A 21,356-nucleotide genomic window follows, 5' to 3' on the forward strand; every position below is an offset into this window, starting at 1 on the left:
AACAAAAACAGTCCTTCTCAGGACTATACCAACCTGGACGATGTACATTTACAAACATGTAACGATACTCCCGGGTTCAAACCATTTACTTTATAATTAATAGCTTGTTAATGTTATGTTATTGAATTAAAACAAAACATTTTTAAGAGTAGTACACAACAGATTTATCTGGATACTAGGATGTCAAATTTGCGAAAAATACTTTAGTTCTTTAAAATAACAACACGAAAACGCGTGCGCTGATTGGTCAATAATCTTAATTAATAAATTCTGTACGACATTATGAGTGGATGATAACAATACATATGATATGGACGACCATATTTAGTAATGAGTACAACTGAATTTAAAGCTTTAAAATTTTCAATAATCTTTAAATCACGCATCTGCTCGAAATTTTCTTTGCAGAACGTCTCTACTCTTTTTTTCCCCTTTAAAAATGAATGTTGGAGAACGAACATTTGGAGAATGAGCACGATTTAAAAATGACGTCGTACCTTCTTGACAAGCTTTCTCATGTGCAAACTGTGATTTTAGACCAAACTTTGTTATCATATCGATGTCTATCCAAAAATCTTGCTGTTATCCATTGTTGAAACGAACCACTTCCAGCGCTGATCAAGTGTTGTGCACCCGTAACAAGATTCATATCGACAAGAGCTATAACACCACGATCTAACGTGTCAGACGATGGTACATAAGTTGTACCTTGTGATTCCTTGACAATATACTCAATCAAATCGTTAAAAACGCTTTCATCCAAGTTTTCTTCGGCTTTAAATCTCATTAAAGATCCTGAACCATATGTCCCCATATCAGTCGCAATAAAAACATGCGATACTCCAGTTTTTTTCTTTAATAGGTTTAGAGCCTAAAACACAAAATACATCTGTAATTATTTGTAATAATTTATAATAATTTGTTTAGCGAAGTAACACAAACACCTCTTTGCAATATTTCGTCAAATGTAAGAAAGCAATACACACCATTTGCAATAAGTAAGTTTAAGAAATCAATTTAGCACCACAGATGGTGGAAAAAAGAAGCAGAAATGAATATTTTTAACAAACGAAGAAATGTGGAAATACAGAGTAGGGAAATTCGACATTGGCTACAAAAAGTAGAAACTCTTTTCCCCACGTAACGCACAAATTTGTTTTGACTGCATTATACCACGTTTTCAATCTTTCTATTAAAGAAAATATGCTTTTATAAGATGAGGATTACAAGAGGATTTTCCCATAGTAAAAGATTAAAAGGAAAATACTCTTTTAAGTGTTAACAGTCGATGATTATGAGAAGTAAATCTATAGTCACAACAGATGTACGTATGAAAAAATGAACAAGATATTGCAATACCTCCAGGACCAAGTCCACGCATTTACGTAAATAATCCATATTTTTATGACGAAAAACGATCTCGCTTCTCAAATAAATGGCGATGTAATTATTGGAAAGAAACTCCTCGGTGAAATCCTCAACTTCATTCTCTACATCCATTCCAGGTCGCAAGGCAAATGTCAGATCAACCGATGAGAATTTCAGATCATCTTCGGAGAACTTTAATCGATACGAGACACCGTCAATTCCTCGCCATTGAAATATATTAAGACACTTGTGTCCCTTCACAATCTCTTCTTCTAGTTTCGTCCAGTCCTTTATCACCGTAGAGTGAACACAATATTGTTTACCAGGAACCCGACCCATAGCCTTGTCAATGAAATTACATTCTGTCCAACCATTTCGACTAGCGTCAGCTGTAATTTTATTGACGTAATCTCTCTTCATGCGAAATGTCGACATAAACGCATTTTTGGACGTTTGAGAATCGTCCACGAAGTATATACTAACATGACCAGAGTCATTGATAGGACATTGTTCAAAATATTCATCTTTCTCCACTAAACCAGCATAATTACTGACAGTCAGCAATTCTTCCATATGATCGATATTATAATATGTGTCAAAATCAAGCCAAGAATCCTGCGACTGACTGAACCTCGCACCTTTGACATAAGGTTTTACTACGTATCTGTTGCTTCGTCCAGCTTGTGCACATAGACTGAGAAACGCTCGCGTGTTCTTTGATAGTTGTTCATTGAACATAAAGTAAACAAATGCATATTTCTTGGTCATTTCGTACGGACGTCGTGGACCAAATGATACATCGATGATTTTCGGGAAATTCATCGGCGTATACACCATGTGTATTTCATCATTATGAGATTTTCTATCTTGAGTAATATAAACACGGAGATTTTGCTCCTTTAACTCCTCAATCATCGTTTGTAGTTTATCAAAATCAAGTCCACTGATATTTTTATGGCGAAATTGGATATTTACGTCGAGTTGCCCATTCGAACTTTCCATCATTTTAAAACCGAAGCGAAGGAGAAAGATAAAAGTCAATGCTAGAACCAAGTATTTCAAGTTTGATCGTCGCATTTGTAGTAATATATATTAGCCACAAGTATAAATTGCCACTTTCAATGTCGCACAGAAACAAGTGTATGTACGGAGTTCTACAAAGATGAAACACACATACACACGCACGACTCAATTCCTAGATATCTTTCATAAAAAACAAACGTAGAACAGACACTTGTCGATATACTTTGCTATTTTTGTGAAAATTAACTTGACACGTACTTAAGAGTGAAGAGAGTTGAAATATCGTTATGCATGATTGCTCGTGTATTGTATGGTAAGCAGCAACATTATTCAAATTTCATGATTTTTAGAGAATTTGGTACATTTTACGACATTGTGAAAATATCGTCTCATCATTTGTTGGGAAATTTGTGGTTGGAAAAGAAAGTTCCAATATATAATCGCACCTTTACTTTTCTTTAACTCTGTCGTTTTTTGCACGATAAGTTTCAAAAGGACTGATTTCTATTCATAGTAGCTTGCTTAGTTCTTTGAGTGATTTGCTCTCATGTATGAATGAAAAACACTCCACAATAAACGTTCTGGGAAAGGCCCTGAAGACCGGCGACTGTGGCATAATTCAACCCTTATTTTTCGTAGATTTCGATTTATGAAAAATATAGTTTAAAATATTGATGGAAAACCCGACCTCTGTAGGCAAATTGTAAGATGAGATGTAAATATATAAAGACTTTTATTTTCAATTTTATGACTTATTTTGATGGGTTTGTATTACAGCCACGACCATAGTATGGTGTTCCTCAACCCTTCTGTACTTACCAATTTAAGGAGAAAATAATTTGTAAAATGCATCTTGAAATTTTGTTTGCATCCACAAGTTTCAACTTTCTGCTTCGGTTCTAGAAAAGTATCAATGGTTTGTTAAAACTTGAGTTACCATACATATGACTACCATTAAAACTTGACTTACCATACATATGACTACCATTAAAACTTGACTTACCATACATATGACTACCATTAAAACTTGACTTACCATACATATGACTACCATTAAAACTTGACTTACCATACATATGACTACCATTAAAACTTGAGTTACAATACATATGACTACCATTAAAACTTGAGTTACCATACATATGACTACCATTAAAACTTGAGTTACCATACATATGACTACCATTAAAACTTGAGTCACCATACATAAATGACTACCGTTTAAACTTGAGTTACACGTTTAAGTAACCGTGTGCAAAAGCAAGTCAATTTAAATGAATATTCCTGGGGTCAAAAGTTCGATACTATACATGAAGGTACTAATACGATCTTCTTGCCTTAAAATTTTACAAAAAGACAGATCAAACGTTGTGCTCTAAAGTTGCGATTGTCGCTAAATAAACATAAGTTCGTAATTATTCATGTTTTGAAGTTCACACCAAAAGTTTGTGTAACAAACATTCTACAACATTAATTATGTATGGGTGGAGGAGTGGATTGTTTATTTATATAGTCAGTTGTGCCCGAGTGATTTTTTTTTGAAAGTGAATTGCTTTCAAAAGGGTACAACTGAATAATTTAACAAACACCCTCCCCACCCTAAATCAACGTTCAAGAGACGGCCCCTGTAATAATTTTGAAAAACACGACGTTCAATTGTCTCCTCTGTAGATTCACGGCATCATTTCGTCAAAATTTTTAGCTTTCTACGACTAAATAACTTTCTGTTTCTTTTCGCAACATCCACAAAGATTTAAATATTGTTTAGTCGCCAAGTGTTTCAACAAAGGTGTGAAAATATCTATTATACACGATCCAATTAAGTCAAATACAATATTTCCTCACAAAAAGCCACACAGGACTTTCCATTTCGTCTACAATATCCTTAATACTATAACTGACAGATGGAATAAAGTTTTCAGAGAATGAAGTGTGATCGTTGAAATATTAGTCGACCCATGGCCTATGTGTTGATGTATGCACGTGTTATTGTAATGAACGTCTTAAAATAGACAATGTCAACAGTCTCAAACAAAAGTCATTTGAGCTGCAGACTAATTGAAGAGTTCGTTTGGAGGATATGCTGCATTGAGCACCGTGAACACAAAAAAATTTCAATGAAAAAAGTAAGCTCAGGCAGAAGATTTGCCTTCAGTCAACATTATACTTCTCATTAAAAAAACATAATATGACAGCTTCACTTCACGTTTCGCTTTTAATCAATCTTCTTTTCATCCTTTTAGATGAGAATCGTGTGTTTTCCTCTAACGAATTAGAAAGTCATTGTCTTGGTTGTGTATGCAAGACATATTAACACGTTTCTATTCACAACCGAAATTCTTCCTGTTGACTTTAACACTGCGCCTTTCCACAACAAAATTTGACATGCCTTTGTGAATGCTGGAGAAAAACGTAGGTAAAAAAGTTTTCTTCAAGAGTTTAATAATAACAATTAGCCAAAACAGACTTCAAGAACAAACATTTCTTCAAGACCGAAAAATTTCATGTGCGCCTTTTTCAGATGAGAATAGATTGCAGATAAGCTGGTATGTCATAAGAAATTAAGATCGTGAACATCAGCCATCAGGTAATATTGGCGTAAAAAGGATTTTCATAATAAAATAAAGGAAATTGAACTTGTGATAACTATCAAGTACTAAACTATATGATGTCTGTATTTTCCCATCATCATCAATCTTAAGAGATAAATATAAAACGTATATAATGATCTTTAATATAGATAGTTACACAGTTTGTGCCAAGACGTGAAGCCACTACCAAGACAATCAAATAGCCAAGCAATTATCCTAATATCTCATTCCACAACAAAATATCAAATGTCAGAGCAATCAGATAACCGAATACAAGAAGAAGAACAGCGACCACAAACAGATCGCAACGTACTTCCTCGACAACAAGCCATCACCGTTTCATTTCCAAAAATTCACACAACATCACTCCAGTCAAATCATCAAATTCCGCCAAGTCATCCAATTCCGCCAAGTCATCCGATTCCGTCAAATGAAAGATATACGCCCGTTTTCTTGAATGTGCCGGTCGAAGAGTTTCATAAAACATGGCCACCACCATTAGACAACCAACGTTCTCACACACAAGAAGAAAATATCCTCAAAAATCTTTATAATCCAAAGGGACACCCCCCACAATTGCCAGGAGGAGAACCTGGAGGAGAGATGAACGATATTATTGTCAAAGTAAGCTATCCTTGTTCACAATTAATACTTGTATCAATGAGGGGAAATCACAACTTAACCACACAAAAAAAGGATTGTATAATTTAAAGATAAATATTGAAAATAAATTTTTCTGAAATCTTTAGGAACAATCAACAACAAATCCACGGTCGTTAAACAATCACATGAAAATATCTGTGTTCGCATGTCTCTTTTGTTGTTGGTGCGTGGGTCTGTTCGCTATAAAAAATTCTTCAGAGGTAAAGTAAAGAGACATATTACGACTGTATGTTACACGACTTGCATTATAATGAATGCGCGTGTACAACAGACAAGCGTCTGAACACATCTTGATAGCCCGGATGACCGGAAGTAAATTACACGTTTTCTGCACATCAAATTCACCTGGTTTTGTCGAGCAGTTATGAGTTAAGACAAATTCACTCTTTGTTATGTTGTAAACATGCATAATGAAAGTGTTTCACCTAGTTTTTTAATGCAGTTATGTATTAGCAGAAATTTAATTTTGTAGTCAATCACTGCCTTAATCCAGGGAAACGATAAGAGATGAATGTTACTCCACTTGATAATCATAATTTTAATTATGTAGTCAGTCACTGCCTTAATTCAGTTAAACGATAAGAGATGAATGTCACTCCACTTGATAATCATAATTTTAATTATGTAGTCAGTCGCTGCCTTAATTCAGTTAAACGACAAGAGATGAACGTCACCCCACTTGATAATCATAATTCTTCTTTAGGCAAAGTACTTCTATGATGAAGGAAACTACGAAAAAGCTCGAAGTGTTGCAAACAAGGCCCGCAACAAAGCTTACGCTGCAATATTCTTGGGGATTTCTGTAGCAGTTGTCTTGGGAGCTATAACGTTATTGTCGTGAATCGCGATCAGAGACATGAAATGTGTTGAAAATTAAATAAAAACTGTATTGATATAGGTAACAAAGAACACAATAAATAATAATTTGCATAGTGCAGTTTGTTTATAGATGTTGATTCAAACTTTATCGTCCTGAGAAGAGCTGACGTTTTGACATTTTTATAGGTGGTAATGTAGTTAACGTTAAAGAGTAAATTTCAATGTTCTGAAACACAGCGACTTAAGACGGAACGTTGAAGAGTAAATTTCAATGTTCTGAACCACAGTGACTTAAGACGGAACGTTGAAGAGTAAATTTCAATGTTCTGAACCACAGTGACTTAAGACGGAACGTTGAAGAGTAAATTTCAATGTTCTGAACCACAGTGACTTAAGACGGAACGTTGAAGAGTAAATTTCAATGTTCTGAACCACAGTGACTTAAGACGGAACGTTGAAGAGTAAATTTCAATGTTCTGAACCACAGTGACTTAAGACGGAACGTTGAAGAGTAAATTTCAATGTTCTGAACCACAGTGACTTAAGACGGAACGTTGAAGAGTAAATTTCAATGTTCTGAACCACAGTGACTTAAGACGGAACGTTGAAGAATAAATTTCAATGTTCTGAACCACAGTGACTTAAGACGGAACGTTGAAGAGTAAATTTCAATGTTCTGAACCACAGTGACTTAAGACGGAACGTTGAAGAATAAATTTCAATGTTCTGAACCACAGTGACTTAAGACGGAACGTTGAAGAGTAAATTTCAATGTTCTGAACCACAGTGACTTAAGACGGAACGTTGAAGAGTAAATTGCAATGTTCTGAACCACAGTGACTTAAGACGGAACGTTGAAGAGTAAATTTCAATGTTCTGAACCACAGTGACTTAAGACGGAACGTTGAAGAGTAAATTTCAATGTTCTGAACCACAGTGACTTAAGACGGAACGTTGAAGAGTAAATTTCAATGTTCTGAACCACAGTGACTTAAGACGGAACGTTGAAGAGTAAATTTCAATGTTCTGAACCACAGTGACTTAAGACGGAACGTTGAAGAGTAAATTGCAATGTTCTGAACCACAGTGACTTAAGACGGAACGTTGAAGAGTAAATTTCAATGTTCTGAACCACAGTGACTTAAGACGGAACGTTGAAGAGTAAATTTCAATGTTCTGAACCACAGTGACTTAAGACGGAACGTTGAAGAGTAAATTTCAATGTTCTGAACCACAGTGACTTAAGACGGAACGTTGAAGAATAAATTTCAATGTTCTGAACCACAGTGACTTAAGACGGAACGTTGAAGAGTAAATTTCAATGTTCTGAACCACAGTGACTTAAGACGGAACGTTGAAGAGTAAATTTCAATGTTCTGAACCACAGTGACTTAAGACGGAACGTTGAAGAGTAAATTTCAATGTTCTGAACCACAGTGACTTAAGACGGAACGTTGAAGAGTAAATTGCAATGTTCTGAACCACAGTGACTTAAGACGGAACGTTGAAGAGTAAATTTCAATGTTCTGAACCACAGTGACTTAAGACGGAACGTTGAAGAGTAAATTTCAATGTTCTGAACCACAGTGACTTAAGACGGAACGTTGAAGAGTAAATTTCAATGTTCTGAACCACAGTGACTTAAGACGGAACGTTGAAGAATAAATTTCAATGTTCTGAACCACAGTGACTTAAGACGGAACGTTGAAGAGTAAATTTCAATGTTCTGAACCACAGTGACTTAAGACGGAACGTTGAAGAATAAATTTCAATGTTCTGAACCACAGTGACTTAAGACGGAACGTTGAAGAGTAAATTTCAATGTTCTGAACCACAGTGACTTAAGACGGAACGTTGAAGAGTAAATTGCAATGTTCTGAACCACAGTGACTTAAGACGGAACGTTGAAGAGTAAATTTCAATGTTCTGAACCACAGTGACTTAAGACGGAACGTTGAAGAGTAAATTTCAATGTTCTGAACCACAGTGACTTAAGACGGAACGTTGAAGAGTAAATTTCAATGTTCTGAACCACAATGACTGAAGACTTAAAGATAACAAGCATACCTCAAAAAATATATTATCTGCGTTTTAGACTTCAATAAACAATGCGCAAATGCCTATAACTTTGAATTGTCCTGAGAAGTGACAAATATATGAACATATGTTATCAAAATAGTAGAGATTTTTTTATTGAACGATAAACGTTGGAGTTCGGATGGTTTTTACGACAACGACCAAAATAAAATGCATGCGAAGTACAAAGAATGCCAAGTAGAAAAACCTGATATTGAAGTCAACCATACTGTCATAGGAGAGAGATCATACTTCATTCACACAATGACAACCAGACACGCAAATGGACGCAGACTAGATACAAGTCTTTCAACTATCAACGTACGGACGTACTTTGTGTGAATGTATGAATGAATGAACGAATACATTATGTAAATTTACATTTAAACACATGATAATACAGTACATTTGAAAACTTTCACTAAAATGTGGAGACGAGGTTGCTTATTTCCTGCTGAGTTTGTGCCTGTCACTTCATGGTACCAAAGCTCATAAATATAAAAATGTTCAGTGTTACCCATAAAATCGGGGAATTAAATCAATTCACGGGCAAATGTTTGCAAATAAAATTATCCGCACCAAAAAAGTCCACAGTGACACACAACAATTGCGCATATGTACCTCAAAGAACGATTATGGATATTCCAGGACCAACAATGACCGAGAGTCTCGTGCTATTGGCAAAATATGGTTTCCGTAAACATCATATTTTTGTGGAGGAAATGTTTCAACGTTATGGTCCAATATTTCGACACAGTTTACCTGGAGCACGTTATATTTATGTCTCGGACCCGTCAGATATTGAGCGAGTCTTTCGAAGTGAAGAAGAAAACAGGCCGTATCGCGGTGACATCATACTTACTCAGTATGCCGAAAGAAAAGGTCTGGAGTTAGGTTTAGCGGGTGATGACAAAACCTGGTTGAAAAATCGTCAGCTTATTGCACCGAAACTCTTGCGTCTGGACGCTTTAAGACCGTACTACACGGAAATGTTAAATGTTGCAAACGACACAATTGACAACTTCAAAGATGGAGAAAACGGAAACATGCAAGATCACTTATTTAGGTGGGCGGCAGAGAGTATGGGTGTCATCTTGTTTGGAATACGCATTGGTACAAATTACACGGAATTAAAAAAGCAAGCAAAAGCATTTATTTGTTCAGTGGAAAACTATTTTAAGGCCGAGACAAAGTTGTTTTTCAACATACCACTTCATAAGTACTTCATGACGCCACAACTGAAGAAGACGTTTGAATATTTTGATGAAATGATTTCAATTACCACTGACTTAGCTGCAGAAACGAGAAAACGTATAAACTCGACAACGAAAAACTCCATGGTGACGAAGTTAGAAGAGGACGATAAAGTGAATAAGGAGTACACCATGTTCATAGTAAACAATCTCTTTCTTGCAGCCATCCATACAACCGGTAGTTCAACTCTCCATCTTCTTCATGCTTTATCGGAACATCCAGATGTTCAGGAGAAAGCTTACGATGAGATAAAAAATATTTTAGGAACGCAATACCAACAACCTTGCCATGAGCAACTATCGCAATTTAAATACGTACGAGCTGTGATAAAGGAAGGGTTTAGATACAATTCAACACCACTTGGAAACATGCGCGTAACAAAGTCGCCAATACGCATAAAGGGATATCAAATTCCACCTGGGACGAATGTTGTCATGTCGACTGTGGCATCAAAGGAGATGCAGCAACAAAAGTATGGAGATCCAGAAAGATTCGCACCTGAGAGATGGTTGCGCGATACCGAGAAGGCTGATATTCATCCTTTCTCCTCGCTGCCCTTTAGTTTTGGGAAAAGATCGTGTGCTGGAAAACGAGTCGTAGAAATGGAAAAGACGCTCCTTCTTATAAGGCTCTTGCAAAAGTATAAGATCGTAAAGAATAAAGATCATGTTAATTGGATATTTAATGTATTAGTAACTCCTGACAGACCTTATACTATGCAGCTAAAGAAGCGTCAGTAAATTGTTTGCGTTAGTTGTCAAGGTTACGGTTAAACCATAATATATTTTCATTGACTTTATTACATCATCTCTAGAAAGATGACATCTTGTTTTTTTACGCACAGAACGTCAATGAACAGGGGGGAACATTCATATATTCAGTTGTGCCTTACTGAATTTTTTTGAAAATGAATTCACTTTCAAAAGAGATCAGTAGTGCACGACGGAATATATGAATATACACCCCCCCTTCCCAAATAACGTTCTTGTTAAGCTTCGTAGTTAAGTATGAGATGTTTTATTTATCTTACTACTCTCAGAAAATCTGAGGAATAAAAAAATATATATACCATTTCTATTAAACAGGTTTATCTAAATTAAGCAAAATGAATAAATTAAGTCTTCTACATAAATTTTCCCAGTGCATTAAAATAAACATTCCCTCAGCCATGTTGCAGAACATATTTTGCTTAAAGATCTACTACAAATCTTTTTCCTATTTCTTTAAAAAATATTTAAAACCAGACATTGACATTAAGGCACGTACATGTCTTAAGGACGGTGGATGATTTATAATTGAGGAGAGGGGGGGGATGTTTATATATGAATATATCCAATTATCAATATTCCGTCCCTCCCTGGCCATCTGTCACGCACAACACAATGTGAAAGTTTGAAGATGGCTATGCCTTCGTTACACTACCAGTAGTATATACTCAATACTTTGATTAATGAAATTGCAAACAATGGACTTACCATTTATCGTCTGAATCATTTTCCATCGAATTCTTTCGTTTTCTTTTCTTTACAAATATTTTTTCACAAGTCTGGATCTGACTGATTCGCCACGTAAAATAGCAACACTTCATGTAAGAATAATTTCATAAGTTTTTCCCTAATATACAACAGAACTAAGCTGTTGTGATAAGATTGTCCATCTCATGTAAAGCTGCATCAATAGTCGTGTCAAATTTTCCAACCAACAACAAATAGAAACGAAAAATCACGAAAATTACAAATGCGAACCAGAGCTTCTGTATCTCAAAACTCGATTTTCAGTGAATTTTTTTCTCTCCAACCAATTGACAAAACGTTGAAAAAGGCCAGTGACTAATTCATGCATTGCCATGTTGGGAGGACCATTAAAATGGCTGAATTCAAATATTTTACCAAAAGTCAACGTGTTTTTCCATAGGCCAGCATTACACAACAGCAATGTGAAATTTTCTGAAGTTATTTCATGACGCTGTTTTTAAGTTATTATTCGAATTCTTTTCTCCCTTATCTTCTTTGTCTTCATTTTCTTCTTCCATTTATCAACGTGTTTTTTCCACTTTGACCTGTTATACCAGGGGTACAATCTTACATGTTTATTTAACACAACCACAGGTTTTTGTAATATCCCGCATGCATCCTCCTTGATCTTTACGTATCCCTCATCGCCCCACATAGTGGACCAAGAATTTTTGACCAGCCAATAATTTATGCCATTCTCTTGATTGTACCCGACAACCAGTACAGCATGATCAGTCCATTTATCTGCATAAAACAGAAAGATTTTAGATATAGACTCCATATGACATACAATGGCTACTTTTAATCGAGTCGTGATTTGTTTACTGCGCATGCTCTTCGGTAACATAGAAGTCGTAACTGGGCTTACTGCAATGTTTGTCATCATAAATACCATGACTGTAGAACTTAAATGTTAGTGGACGAGAATTGATGGCAACAGCCGCTGGCCCATGATAAGCGATCGCTCGTCTCAGGCTTTCTCCACTGTGCTTTTTCACGCGACGAAAACCGTAAATGTTTGCTCCAGCTGTGATGTTGTCTGTCTTACAATACCCTTCCTGGGAATAATATCATGTTTAATGTTGACACATAAAAATGTCTAAGTATTTACACACTACTACCTTAGTGGTAAATATGTAGTGTGTAAATACCTGGTGTGTAAATACCTGGTGTGTAAATACCTGGTGTGTAAATATGTAGTGTGTAAATACCTAGTGTGTAAATACCTGGTGTGTAAATATGTAATGTGTAAATACTTTAGTGTGTAAATACCTAGTGTGTAAATACCTGGTGTGTAAATACCTAGTGTGTAAATACCTAGTGTGTAAATATCTAGTGTGTAAATACCTGGTGTGTAAATATTACTGTAAAGACCTAAATACCTATTACTCTAAAAAAATACAGAGCTACCTTCAACACTCGAAAAAAAAATGAGCTACCTACATTACTTTATAAGACAAACTTAGCTACTTACAATACTTTATAAGACAAACTGAGATACCTACAATACTCTAAAAGAAATACTTCGCCATCCACATCACGCAATAAGAAATACTTAGCTACCTAAAATACTCCAAAAGAAATACTGAGCTAACCACATTACTCTAAAAGAAATGTTTGTTACTCCATTGGAGCTGACTAGATTATTCCATCAGAAATCCTTAGCCACAACAGTATGTCTTTCAGACTACAACAAACGATTGTCCATCATGACCTACAAGCGACCATCGTCTTAAAACCAATCAAGCAGAGATCCCCTTATCCATTTACTCTATAACTTGCCTACCCCAATACCAAGAACTTACGACATAACACATCGTCATCAATAAAAGATCCACTTAAACCATTTACTCTCTAACTTAGCTACCTCAAAACCAAGAACTTCCGACATCACACCGCTTCATCAATAAAGAAACACAAAATACAAAAACCTGTCCTTTGTACGAGCCATAACTGTCGCTTGTTGCTATGGTATTGCTTCTACCCCAAAAGAAAACTTTCCACGCCATACCGCCATGGCAACCGTGATTACCACTGTTATTCCAAACTCTGCGAACCTTCCAAGTACAGTCGACCATTTGCTGTTCAGAAAGTCGAACCATTTCTCCGGTCTATAACAAATAAAAAGTTTCATGACCGTCCACTATGTCTTTATGAAAGAAAAATGAAGCAAAAAACCTTGATAAAGTTAGCACTCTCGATGGCTCCTATGGCAGCAAACGCCCAGCAACATCCGCAAGTCCCCTGACCTCTTGGACTGGATACTGCACCTGAAGTGACGGTAAAACTGGATATGATGTTACAGTTTTCATAACTTTTTCATTTTAACTCTATTTCTTCAGTAATCATACCGTATTTTCTCCAGTCGAGCTGTTTTGGAATGTTTGGTGCATTTTTGTAAGGTTTGTATTTTTCGTCAATGTAAAATACAGATTTACCATTGATCGCTTTTAGATCCTCGGGAGAATCAGGGAGATCACCTTTATGTCGATTGTATTCGTCGATAGTCATATCAGCGAATGCATTTGTCTGTAGTTTGTATGTAAGCCTCATGCGGTTTATGGAATTGATGAACCTGAGAACATTTTCAATTTTTCAATAGTTTATCTAGGAAATCTATTACTTTTCCAACTGTTTTTAGTTTTCATCACTGAAAATTCTCAATTTACCTCAAATTGTGCTTGAAGATGTATTTTCTCCTGCGACGCTCTTTATGATCATAATACTTTTTATGTGTTCTCTGAAACACTTCAAAGTTTTTGTCCACAATTTCTTCGTCATGATAGGGCGAAAGAAAATCTGCCATGGGGTTAAAGAATCCATCTCCCGCTTCACTGTTGCTTTCATTCTTTGATAAAGCAACGCAATTGTCTTCAGCTAAAAAAAATAATCATACCATAACTAAAGGAGGCAAAGCTAAAAATGCACCGCTAACAGTTGATTAAGTAAACATAAAATACGTATATGTATATCAGCTATGTTTTCAGGGCTTCAAAAAAATAGAAAGAGAATGCCCGATTACTTCATTTTTTTAATATTGGAACAGCATCCGCCTTCACTTACATTTTGGTATGTCAAATATTCTTTTCTCATAAGGCCATTTCTCGTACAAGACATAGTCAATGATATATTTATCGTAGTAAGATGTTAATAAAGTGTCATATCCATACATTTGATAGCGTACTGGTACAGGAGGAACACTTATCATCACCCAAAATATATAAACATTGTTTCGTCCCAGTACGTTGTGCTCATATTGCCATTTTCTGCAGAGATGACCTTTGACATTCTCGTCACCAACATACTAAAGAAAGAAGTTATTTTACTACCATTATGATGTTTTGATTGAGAGATTATGGAGTTTAGGGACAACAAAAGGAATCGCTAATGCATTAAATTATGGAGTTTAGGGACAACAAAAGGAATCGCTAATGAATTAAATTATAGAGTTTAGGGACAACAAAAGGAATCGCTAATGCATTAAATTATGGAGTTTAGGGACAACAAAAGGAATCGCTAATGCTTTAAATTATGGAGTTTAGGGTCAACAAACGGGATCACTAATCCATTGTAATTTTTTGCAAGTTTAGGGAGCAAAATCAACTCTGGGTTTTAGCACACGATTTATATCAACAAGATATCAGTTAGTCTTCATAGAACTAGCCTAAAAAATATAAAATACAGCAAACAATATGGTGAGCATCACCTCAAATTTTTTCAGCGTTCCTCTAAAAGGCCAATGCCAATCAGAAGGAAGAATAGTGAGTGCTTTGATTTTTCCTTTATCTCCTGTTGTTTTTCTCCAACATCCAACGTAATGTTTCTTCTTTATGGAATCGTATTTGGGAATGATTTTCACCGTTAAACCTAGCTTGCCAATATGGTACGTTTTCACATCACCTGAAAGTACACATGTTTGTTCGTTTGTACCATGAGGTTACCATTTAAAAGGATGATCTAATATAGAAAAATTAATATTTTATACACCATCATAAATACCCTGCTGGAAACCATGAACTAAACCCTGGTGTCCCAATTTACTTAATTTTTTTGCCTTACGATAGTATTCAATAATAATCAGACTTTTGAGACTTTTATAAGAATATAATTTACACAGGAATCGGGATTCAGGAGAGGGATGAGCGCACCTAAGAATATAATTTACAGAGGAATCAGGATTCAGGAGAGGGACGAGCGCCCCTAAGAATATAATTTACACATGAATCGGGATTCAGGAGAGGGATGAGCGCACCTAAGAATATAATTTACACAGGAATCGGGATTCAGGAGAGGGACTAGCGCCCCTAAGAATATAATTTACACAGGAATCGGGATTCAGGAGAGGGATGAGCGCACCTAAGAATATAATTTACAGAGGAATCGGGATTCAGGAGAGGGATGAGCGCACCTAAGAATATAATTTACAGAGGAGTCGGGATTCAGGAGAGGGATGAGCGCACCTAAGAATATAATTTACAGAGGAATCGGGATTCAGGAGAGGGATGAGCGCACCTAAGAATATAATTTACAGAGGAATCGGGATTCAGGAGAGGGACGAGCGCCCCTAAGAATATAATTTACACATGAATCGGGATTCAGGAGAGGGACAAGCGCCCCTAAGAATATAATTTACACAGGAATCGGGATTCAGGAGAGGGATGAGCGCCCCTAAGAATATAATTTACACAGGAATCGGGAATCAGGAGAGGGATAAGCGCACCTAAGAATATAATTTACACAGGAATCGGGATTCAGGAGAGGGATAAACGCCCCTAAGAATATAATTTTTACACAGGAATCGGGATTCAGGAGAGGGATGAGCGCCCCTAATACGGAACCTTGGCTGGAAGAAGAGGTGTAAGAGGGGTGCGCAACCCCATCCTCCAACGTAACTCTGGCTAGAAGAGAAGCAGGTGGGGTGGCAATTCCCCTACAGAAAATTATTATACAACAATAAAGTAAAAGCCATAGTGCTTAGTGTTTAACTTCTGAAAATCTTCCAGAAAAACTCCCAATTGAACACATTTCAACAAAAAAAGCGAGTGCTACGAAACCAAATATAGCAATCGAAATGTTATTAAAACTAGAACACAGCCCTCCCCTCCCCCCAAAAAAATTATGTAGGATCTTCCTCGGATTTACCAGGAACACTCAACTACCGCAGCACACCCCTCCCCCTACAAAATTATCCAGGATCTTTCCCTCATTTACAGCGAATACTAAACCACAAAGTATGCCAAGGCTTGACACAACCAAGTTTTTTCACAGAAAAAGATAAAAACTATATTTCTTTGAAGAAAGAGCACATACCATTATAGAAGTCAATTCTGCTGTTCCTATGTTCTTTATTATACCACACTTCAATTGGTTCCTTCAAACCAGTCGTCAGCAAGCGGAGAAATCCTTTCATATGGTATGAGCTATGGAAATGTACATCACTTAGATTCTTGGGAAATCTTTCATGAATTGAATGAAAATTTCCATCCCAGTTTCTCTCGTCGTGCGTTGTTGAGTTGAAGGTCTTGTAAATGGAGGTCCTTTTAGGGAATGCATCAAAATCACTGTAACTAAAAGCTGTGACAGACAGTGTGAAAGGGAATACGACAATTGAACCATAGAGAAGACGCATCACACAATTGACGAGACGACAATGCATTTTATCCAAAAGTTTTCATTCTAAAAGAATGAAAAGTAAGATCGACCATAACTTGCGTGAACTGTTCGCAACAAAAATGTCTGTTTTTTTTGCATATTTTGAGTTTTCGTTTTGCAGAACAGCATTGAATGACGTTCATAGTCATTTCTTGTTATGATTTTGTTTATTTATTTGTGTAGTTATATTGCTAAGGACAAGTCAAAAAACATTTGAAACCATGATATAGCTACAGGTGGATCGTTGTGATGATCACACTGCATGACTGATCACAAAATTCTTCAAACATCACTGGCTATTAAACAAATTAAATGTAAAATCCTCCCAACAATCCTTTCACACTGCTTCTGGCTACTGAGTACGGTTATTTTACATGAAAATTAATGTTTTTTTTATAAAAATTATCTTGTATTTAGTCTGCGAGGGAGTAAAAACAGTTTCAGTCATATATGTAACAATGAATATAGAGCAGAAAATGAATGTTTTAAGCAGGAAACCGTTATGATTCAACATCTCTTTAGACAGCACGTCGTTTTTCTTAAATTCTTCTAACGGTTGTTGCATTGAGTGAAAAGTTCTTGCATGATTTAAAAGAACATTTTACAATTTCGCCCTAGTTTCAACTTGACTTGACAATCTCGTAGTGATAAGAGATTACTTACAGCAAATCAACATGCACTTGTTTTCAGGGCTATCGCAAATCAACCTTTTATATATAAATGCGCATAAATCTTATTTTATCTTTGCTTGATTTAACGCCCGCCATGCAATATATCATCAACATATAGCATGTCATAAGCAAACATTTTATTTAGGAGGACAACATTCATATTCGTTCCTACCTACATTCATCAAACAAATCGCTAAAACTACTGAAACATCTTGAAGAGCGTGGGTGAACCATATTAAGATAATTATTTAGCTACATAAGTTTAAAGTGTTTTTGATTTATATGAGTATTCTTAATTTTTCCTACTACTTGTACTTCTTCGCTCAATTAACAATTTTACGAGAACCTTACCAAATACGCAATATATAAAAACGCATTTTTATCGAAAACTTTTTGTAGAAGCTGAAGTTTCTTAGCCTCAAACAAAACACTGTCCTTGTAGCCAGTTAAATCTTTTTCCTGTGAATTTTTATACAAGATGGAACAGGCTCCACCATACACCTTTGGAAAACAGAATCCTGAATACTCACCTGATCAATCTATTCATCAATCTCCGCCTGGTTTACCCTCTACAGCAAATACAACCAGCTCCTCAACCTGTGTCAATTATACCACCACCGGGTAACAACTCTACAACTGTTGTTGTACCAGTAAGTAAGAAAAATTCAATCTCTAGTAACAACTAAATATTATGATTTTATGAAGCTAAATTTAGTTTACTGCATTCAATATACTTGTAGCATCCAGATCAAAGAGTAATTGTTGTTGACGAACTATTTCAAGATTACATGGGTTTATCGATTTTTGCATGTCTGCGCTGTTTCAATTAAATTAACTTTCAAAAGAAATCAGTAAGGCATAACTGAATATACACCCAATTAACGTTCTAGTTTCGCCTAGTATCTCAATAAAAGCGAACAATATGAAGCAGACTTACACACCTACACACAGCGATCAAATTCAAAAGAGTGATGGAATTATTTAATGCTTAACGGCCTTCAAGAGAAAACACATTATGAATATTCAAAATAAATGCATATTTAAGTTTTGCTTTCAATAGTTGTAAAGGCAGACTTAAAACGAAAGCAATTAACCCAGATCATCAACTTCAGAAAATCAAACATTTAAAGCAAGGTAAGTGTATTAATATAAAAACTTTTTTTACTGATTTTAACTAATTCATTTATAAAACGTCCGAGTACCCCTTTTCTCTGGTAACACGTCGAAAAATTCTTCGAAATGACCGTTTCATCTTTGTTTGAAGTCAAGAATATAACCCAAGGCACTCCTTGATAACAGCATTTTTCTGATAAGCGTCCCTCACTCACTGTGTATATATTTATATACTTATATAAACATTGATTAAAAACCACACTGTAGTTCAAAGGTACTTGAAAACATAAAGATCTTTAAATGCCTCAATACAAAGAATGTGTAAGATAGTTATAAAACTTAACATCAACATAATCAACATCCTAATGCAATGGCAAACCTCGACGACCAAAATCGACGACCGTGAACTAGAGTAACAATAAGCTTTTATAGAACATCCAAATTCAGCCAACTAAGGGCGATACATATTACCTATTAAACTATACTTGCTCTATAAACAACAATAATGACTTTCACTTTGTTGATTAAAGTCAGGCAAGGGATGATTTTTTATCAAGAAACATTTTTGCCACAAAAATGCTTTTTTTCAGTCGTGTCTGTTCTCGAACAGATAAAAATCGTTTTGCGCGTTGAGTAAAATGAAACATGATAAACATAATACATTACCAAATGTGAAATTACAATGTGGTGAATTTCGCTGTAATATTAGGCGAGTATTATAAAAGTTAAATATAAACTAACATTGTTCTATGGAGCCGGTGAGAACGCCTGATAGCGTCTTATTTATTTTAAATTTTCATTTCTTTTAAAGATGCTCCATCAGCCCATCCCTCCACTATACACGATTGAAAAACAAAACCCTGTATACATTCACAAATCTCCTCCGAACGTCGTACTACCTGGTTACCCACCTCAACAACAACAACCTGGGCACTCACCTCCATCTCCACCAGGAATGCAACAGCAAAGTAGCAGCAGCACGACAGTTGAGGTGCTCGTATGTGGGAAAAATACGAAAAACTCTACTTTTATAAGATTATATGAATAATGCGAAGACTTCTATTTAAAATATTACTGTACTATGCATGAGAAATTTTAATGAAATATTTTTAGAACCAACCTCAGCCTACGGTGGTTGCACCAATTCAAGTTGTCAATAATCACCTGATATTGTCCATCGTCTCCTTTTTCTGTTGTTGGATACTCGGAGCTTTTGCCATCTTCAAGTCATCCGAAGTAAGTCATTCTAAATTAATTGTAAACAGTTAATAATCCACCTTGCGATAGCCACCTTTAAAATCTAATAATTTCCAAATTCGTCAATCCGTAAAATTTTCTTGCATAATATAATAGAATGCTTAATATTAAATTCGTGTATATTTTGTGAGCAGTTTAACATTTCAGAATTAGTCATACCGGGTGAGGTGTAACTGTAGAGGTGGGGATCCAAAGGAGGGAGTGCAGTGGGAGCACCCCTCTTGATAACGACAGCTCTTTAATGAAAATGATATTGTCCCGTGACATCTTCAAATTACGCACCTCTCTCCAGTTAACATCCTGGATAACTAGCGCAAATTATTTTCATCTTTACTTTTCAATCATTTTCACCTAGCACAAATCAAAGTAAAGTAAATTTTCTATCTTCTTTAGGCAAAGGCCCGTTTTGATAATGGTGACTACGCAGGTGCTGTAGCCGCCGCTCGCAGTGCAAGAAATCGTAGTTTTATCGCCATCATGTTTGGAACATTCATGTACACCGTTATTATAGTTTTAATTAGATTACTATAGTTTCATTCATTGTCTAAACTTGTTCATGTTTAACTGTATTTTCGCATAAATTTTCCTATTTCCTATAACTTACATTTAAATTGTCGATTAAACGAATAAAATGTCATTGTTTTTGCTCTTTTTCAAATCCATTAAGCGCTGAAACAGACTGCAGCCTGCGGGGAAAGAATTCAATCAAGTTTTAATCAAAATTGTGCGCAAGCAAACATTCACATTTCGAATACATTTGGTCAAATACTATGGAATTTCTGCATCCCCATTTACTATAGAAGCATTTTGCTATTTTTTCCTCCAATTCCAGCACTTGCATAATGATTTCAATTTTTGACATATTACAACACATACATATATTGCAATTTTTGCTTGTAGCTATATTGCCCGATGTAGGATTTTCGACAACTTCTAAAGTTTCTTCGTAAAAGCTAACAAAAAAGAATGTAAAATGAAAAGCAATATTATTTACAAGTAAAACCATGAGAGTGAGGTTACTCAGGAGATGATTACATTAGCCAGGTAGCCGGGATTCAGCAAAGCGTTAAATCATTTTGGCAAACGGAAAACATTATATACTTCACAACAAAAAACTTATTTGAGCAATTTCTCTATGCTCTGACATTCCAAATGATTATTTAGCAACACAACTTTATTGTGTTTCATGTATAAGTATTCTTAATTTTTATCTTCTTCTGAAAGTCTTTGAACAATTCAATAAAACACCCTGTTTAAAACTAGTCTCTCTTCCTTTAACAAGTAGAAGAAATTCGAGGAAAAAAGCTAAAACAGATCGTTGTTGAGATAAAGCTATTGTTCCAAAACATTTGCCT

General features: G+C 35.6%; 4 protein-coding genes across 7 annotated transcripts; 2 read left to right on the forward strand and 2 right to left on the reverse strand.

Moving 5' to 3' along the window:
• Positions 1-239: 239 nt before the first annotated feature.
• Positions 240-2,804, reverse strand: LOC124450244. 2 transcript variants are annotated; one of them, XM_047000848.1, is made up of 3 exons: positions 1,360-2,804; positions 498-871; positions 240-431 (listed from the first exon to the last, which is right to left on the reverse strand). In XM_047000848.1, the coding sequence occupies exons 1-2, from the start codon at positions 2,443-2,445 to the stop codon at positions 515-517; spliced, it is 1,443 nt and encodes a 480-aa protein (XP_046856804.1). In that variant the 5' UTR covers positions 2,446-2,804; the 3' UTR covers positions 240-431; positions 498-514. The 2 variants fall into 2 exon arrangements, with proteins under 2 accessions (XP_046856804.1, XP_046856802.1); XM_047000846.1 differs by having other exon boundaries at positions 240-871; positions 1,360-2,800.
• A 303-nt stretch (positions 2,805-3,107) lies between these two features.
• LOC124450241 (counting factor associated protein D-like) lies at positions 3,108-19,971 on the reverse strand. 2 transcript variants are annotated; one of them, XM_047000843.1, is made up of 11 exons: positions 19,909-19,971; positions 16,619-16,984; positions 15,015-15,208; positions 14,372-14,612; positions 13,978-14,185; positions 13,660-13,883; positions 13,487-13,578; positions 13,240-13,419; positions 12,177-12,366; positions 11,270-12,052; positions 3,108-3,290 (listed from the first exon to the last, which is right to left on the reverse strand). In XM_047000843.1, the coding sequence occupies exons 2-10, from the start codon at positions 16,962-16,964 to the stop codon at positions 11,766-11,768; spliced, it is 1,962 nt and encodes a 653-aa protein (XP_046856799.1). In that variant the 5' UTR covers positions 16,965-16,984; positions 19,909-19,971; the 3' UTR covers positions 3,108-3,290; positions 11,270-11,765. The 2 variants fall into 2 exon arrangements, with proteins under 2 accessions (XP_046856799.1, XP_046856800.1); XM_047000844.1 differs by lacking the exon at positions 3,108-3,290 and adding an exon at positions 4,980-5,574.
• On the forward strand, positions 8,713-10,926 carry LOC124450243 (cytochrome P450 10-like). The gene has a single exon (XM_047000845.1). The coding sequence runs from the start codon at positions 9,017-9,019 to the stop codon at positions 10,532-10,534; it is 1,518 nt and encodes a 505-aa protein (XP_046856801.1). The 5' UTR covers positions 8,713-9,016; the 3' UTR covers positions 10,535-10,926.
• LOC124450257 lies at positions 18,703-20,638 on the forward strand. 2 transcript variants are annotated; one of them, XM_047000888.1, is made up of 4 exons: positions 18,703-18,765; positions 19,556-19,735; positions 19,858-19,980; positions 20,395-20,638. In XM_047000888.1, exons 2-4 carry the CDS (start codon positions 19,556-19,558, stop codon positions 20,530-20,532), a joined length of 441 nt encoding a protein of 146 aa, XP_046856844.1. In that variant the 5' UTR covers positions 18,703-18,765; the 3' UTR covers positions 20,533-20,638. The 2 variants fall into 2 exon arrangements, with proteins under 2 accessions (XP_046856844.1, XP_046856845.1); XM_047000889.1 differs by lacking the exon at positions 18,703-18,765 and having other exon boundaries at positions 19,410-19,735.
• Positions 20,639-21,356: the final 718 nt, after the last annotated feature.

This window comes from Xenia sp. Carnegie-2017, unplaced genomic scaffold (assembly GCF_021976095.1).
Source record: "Xenia sp. Carnegie-2017 unplaced genomic scaffold, XeniaSp_v1 HiC_scaffold_24, whole genome shotgun sequence".
Taxonomy (NCBI): domain Eukaryota; kingdom Metazoa; phylum Cnidaria; class Anthozoa; order Malacalcyonacea; family Xeniidae; genus Xenia; species Xenia sp. Carnegie-2017.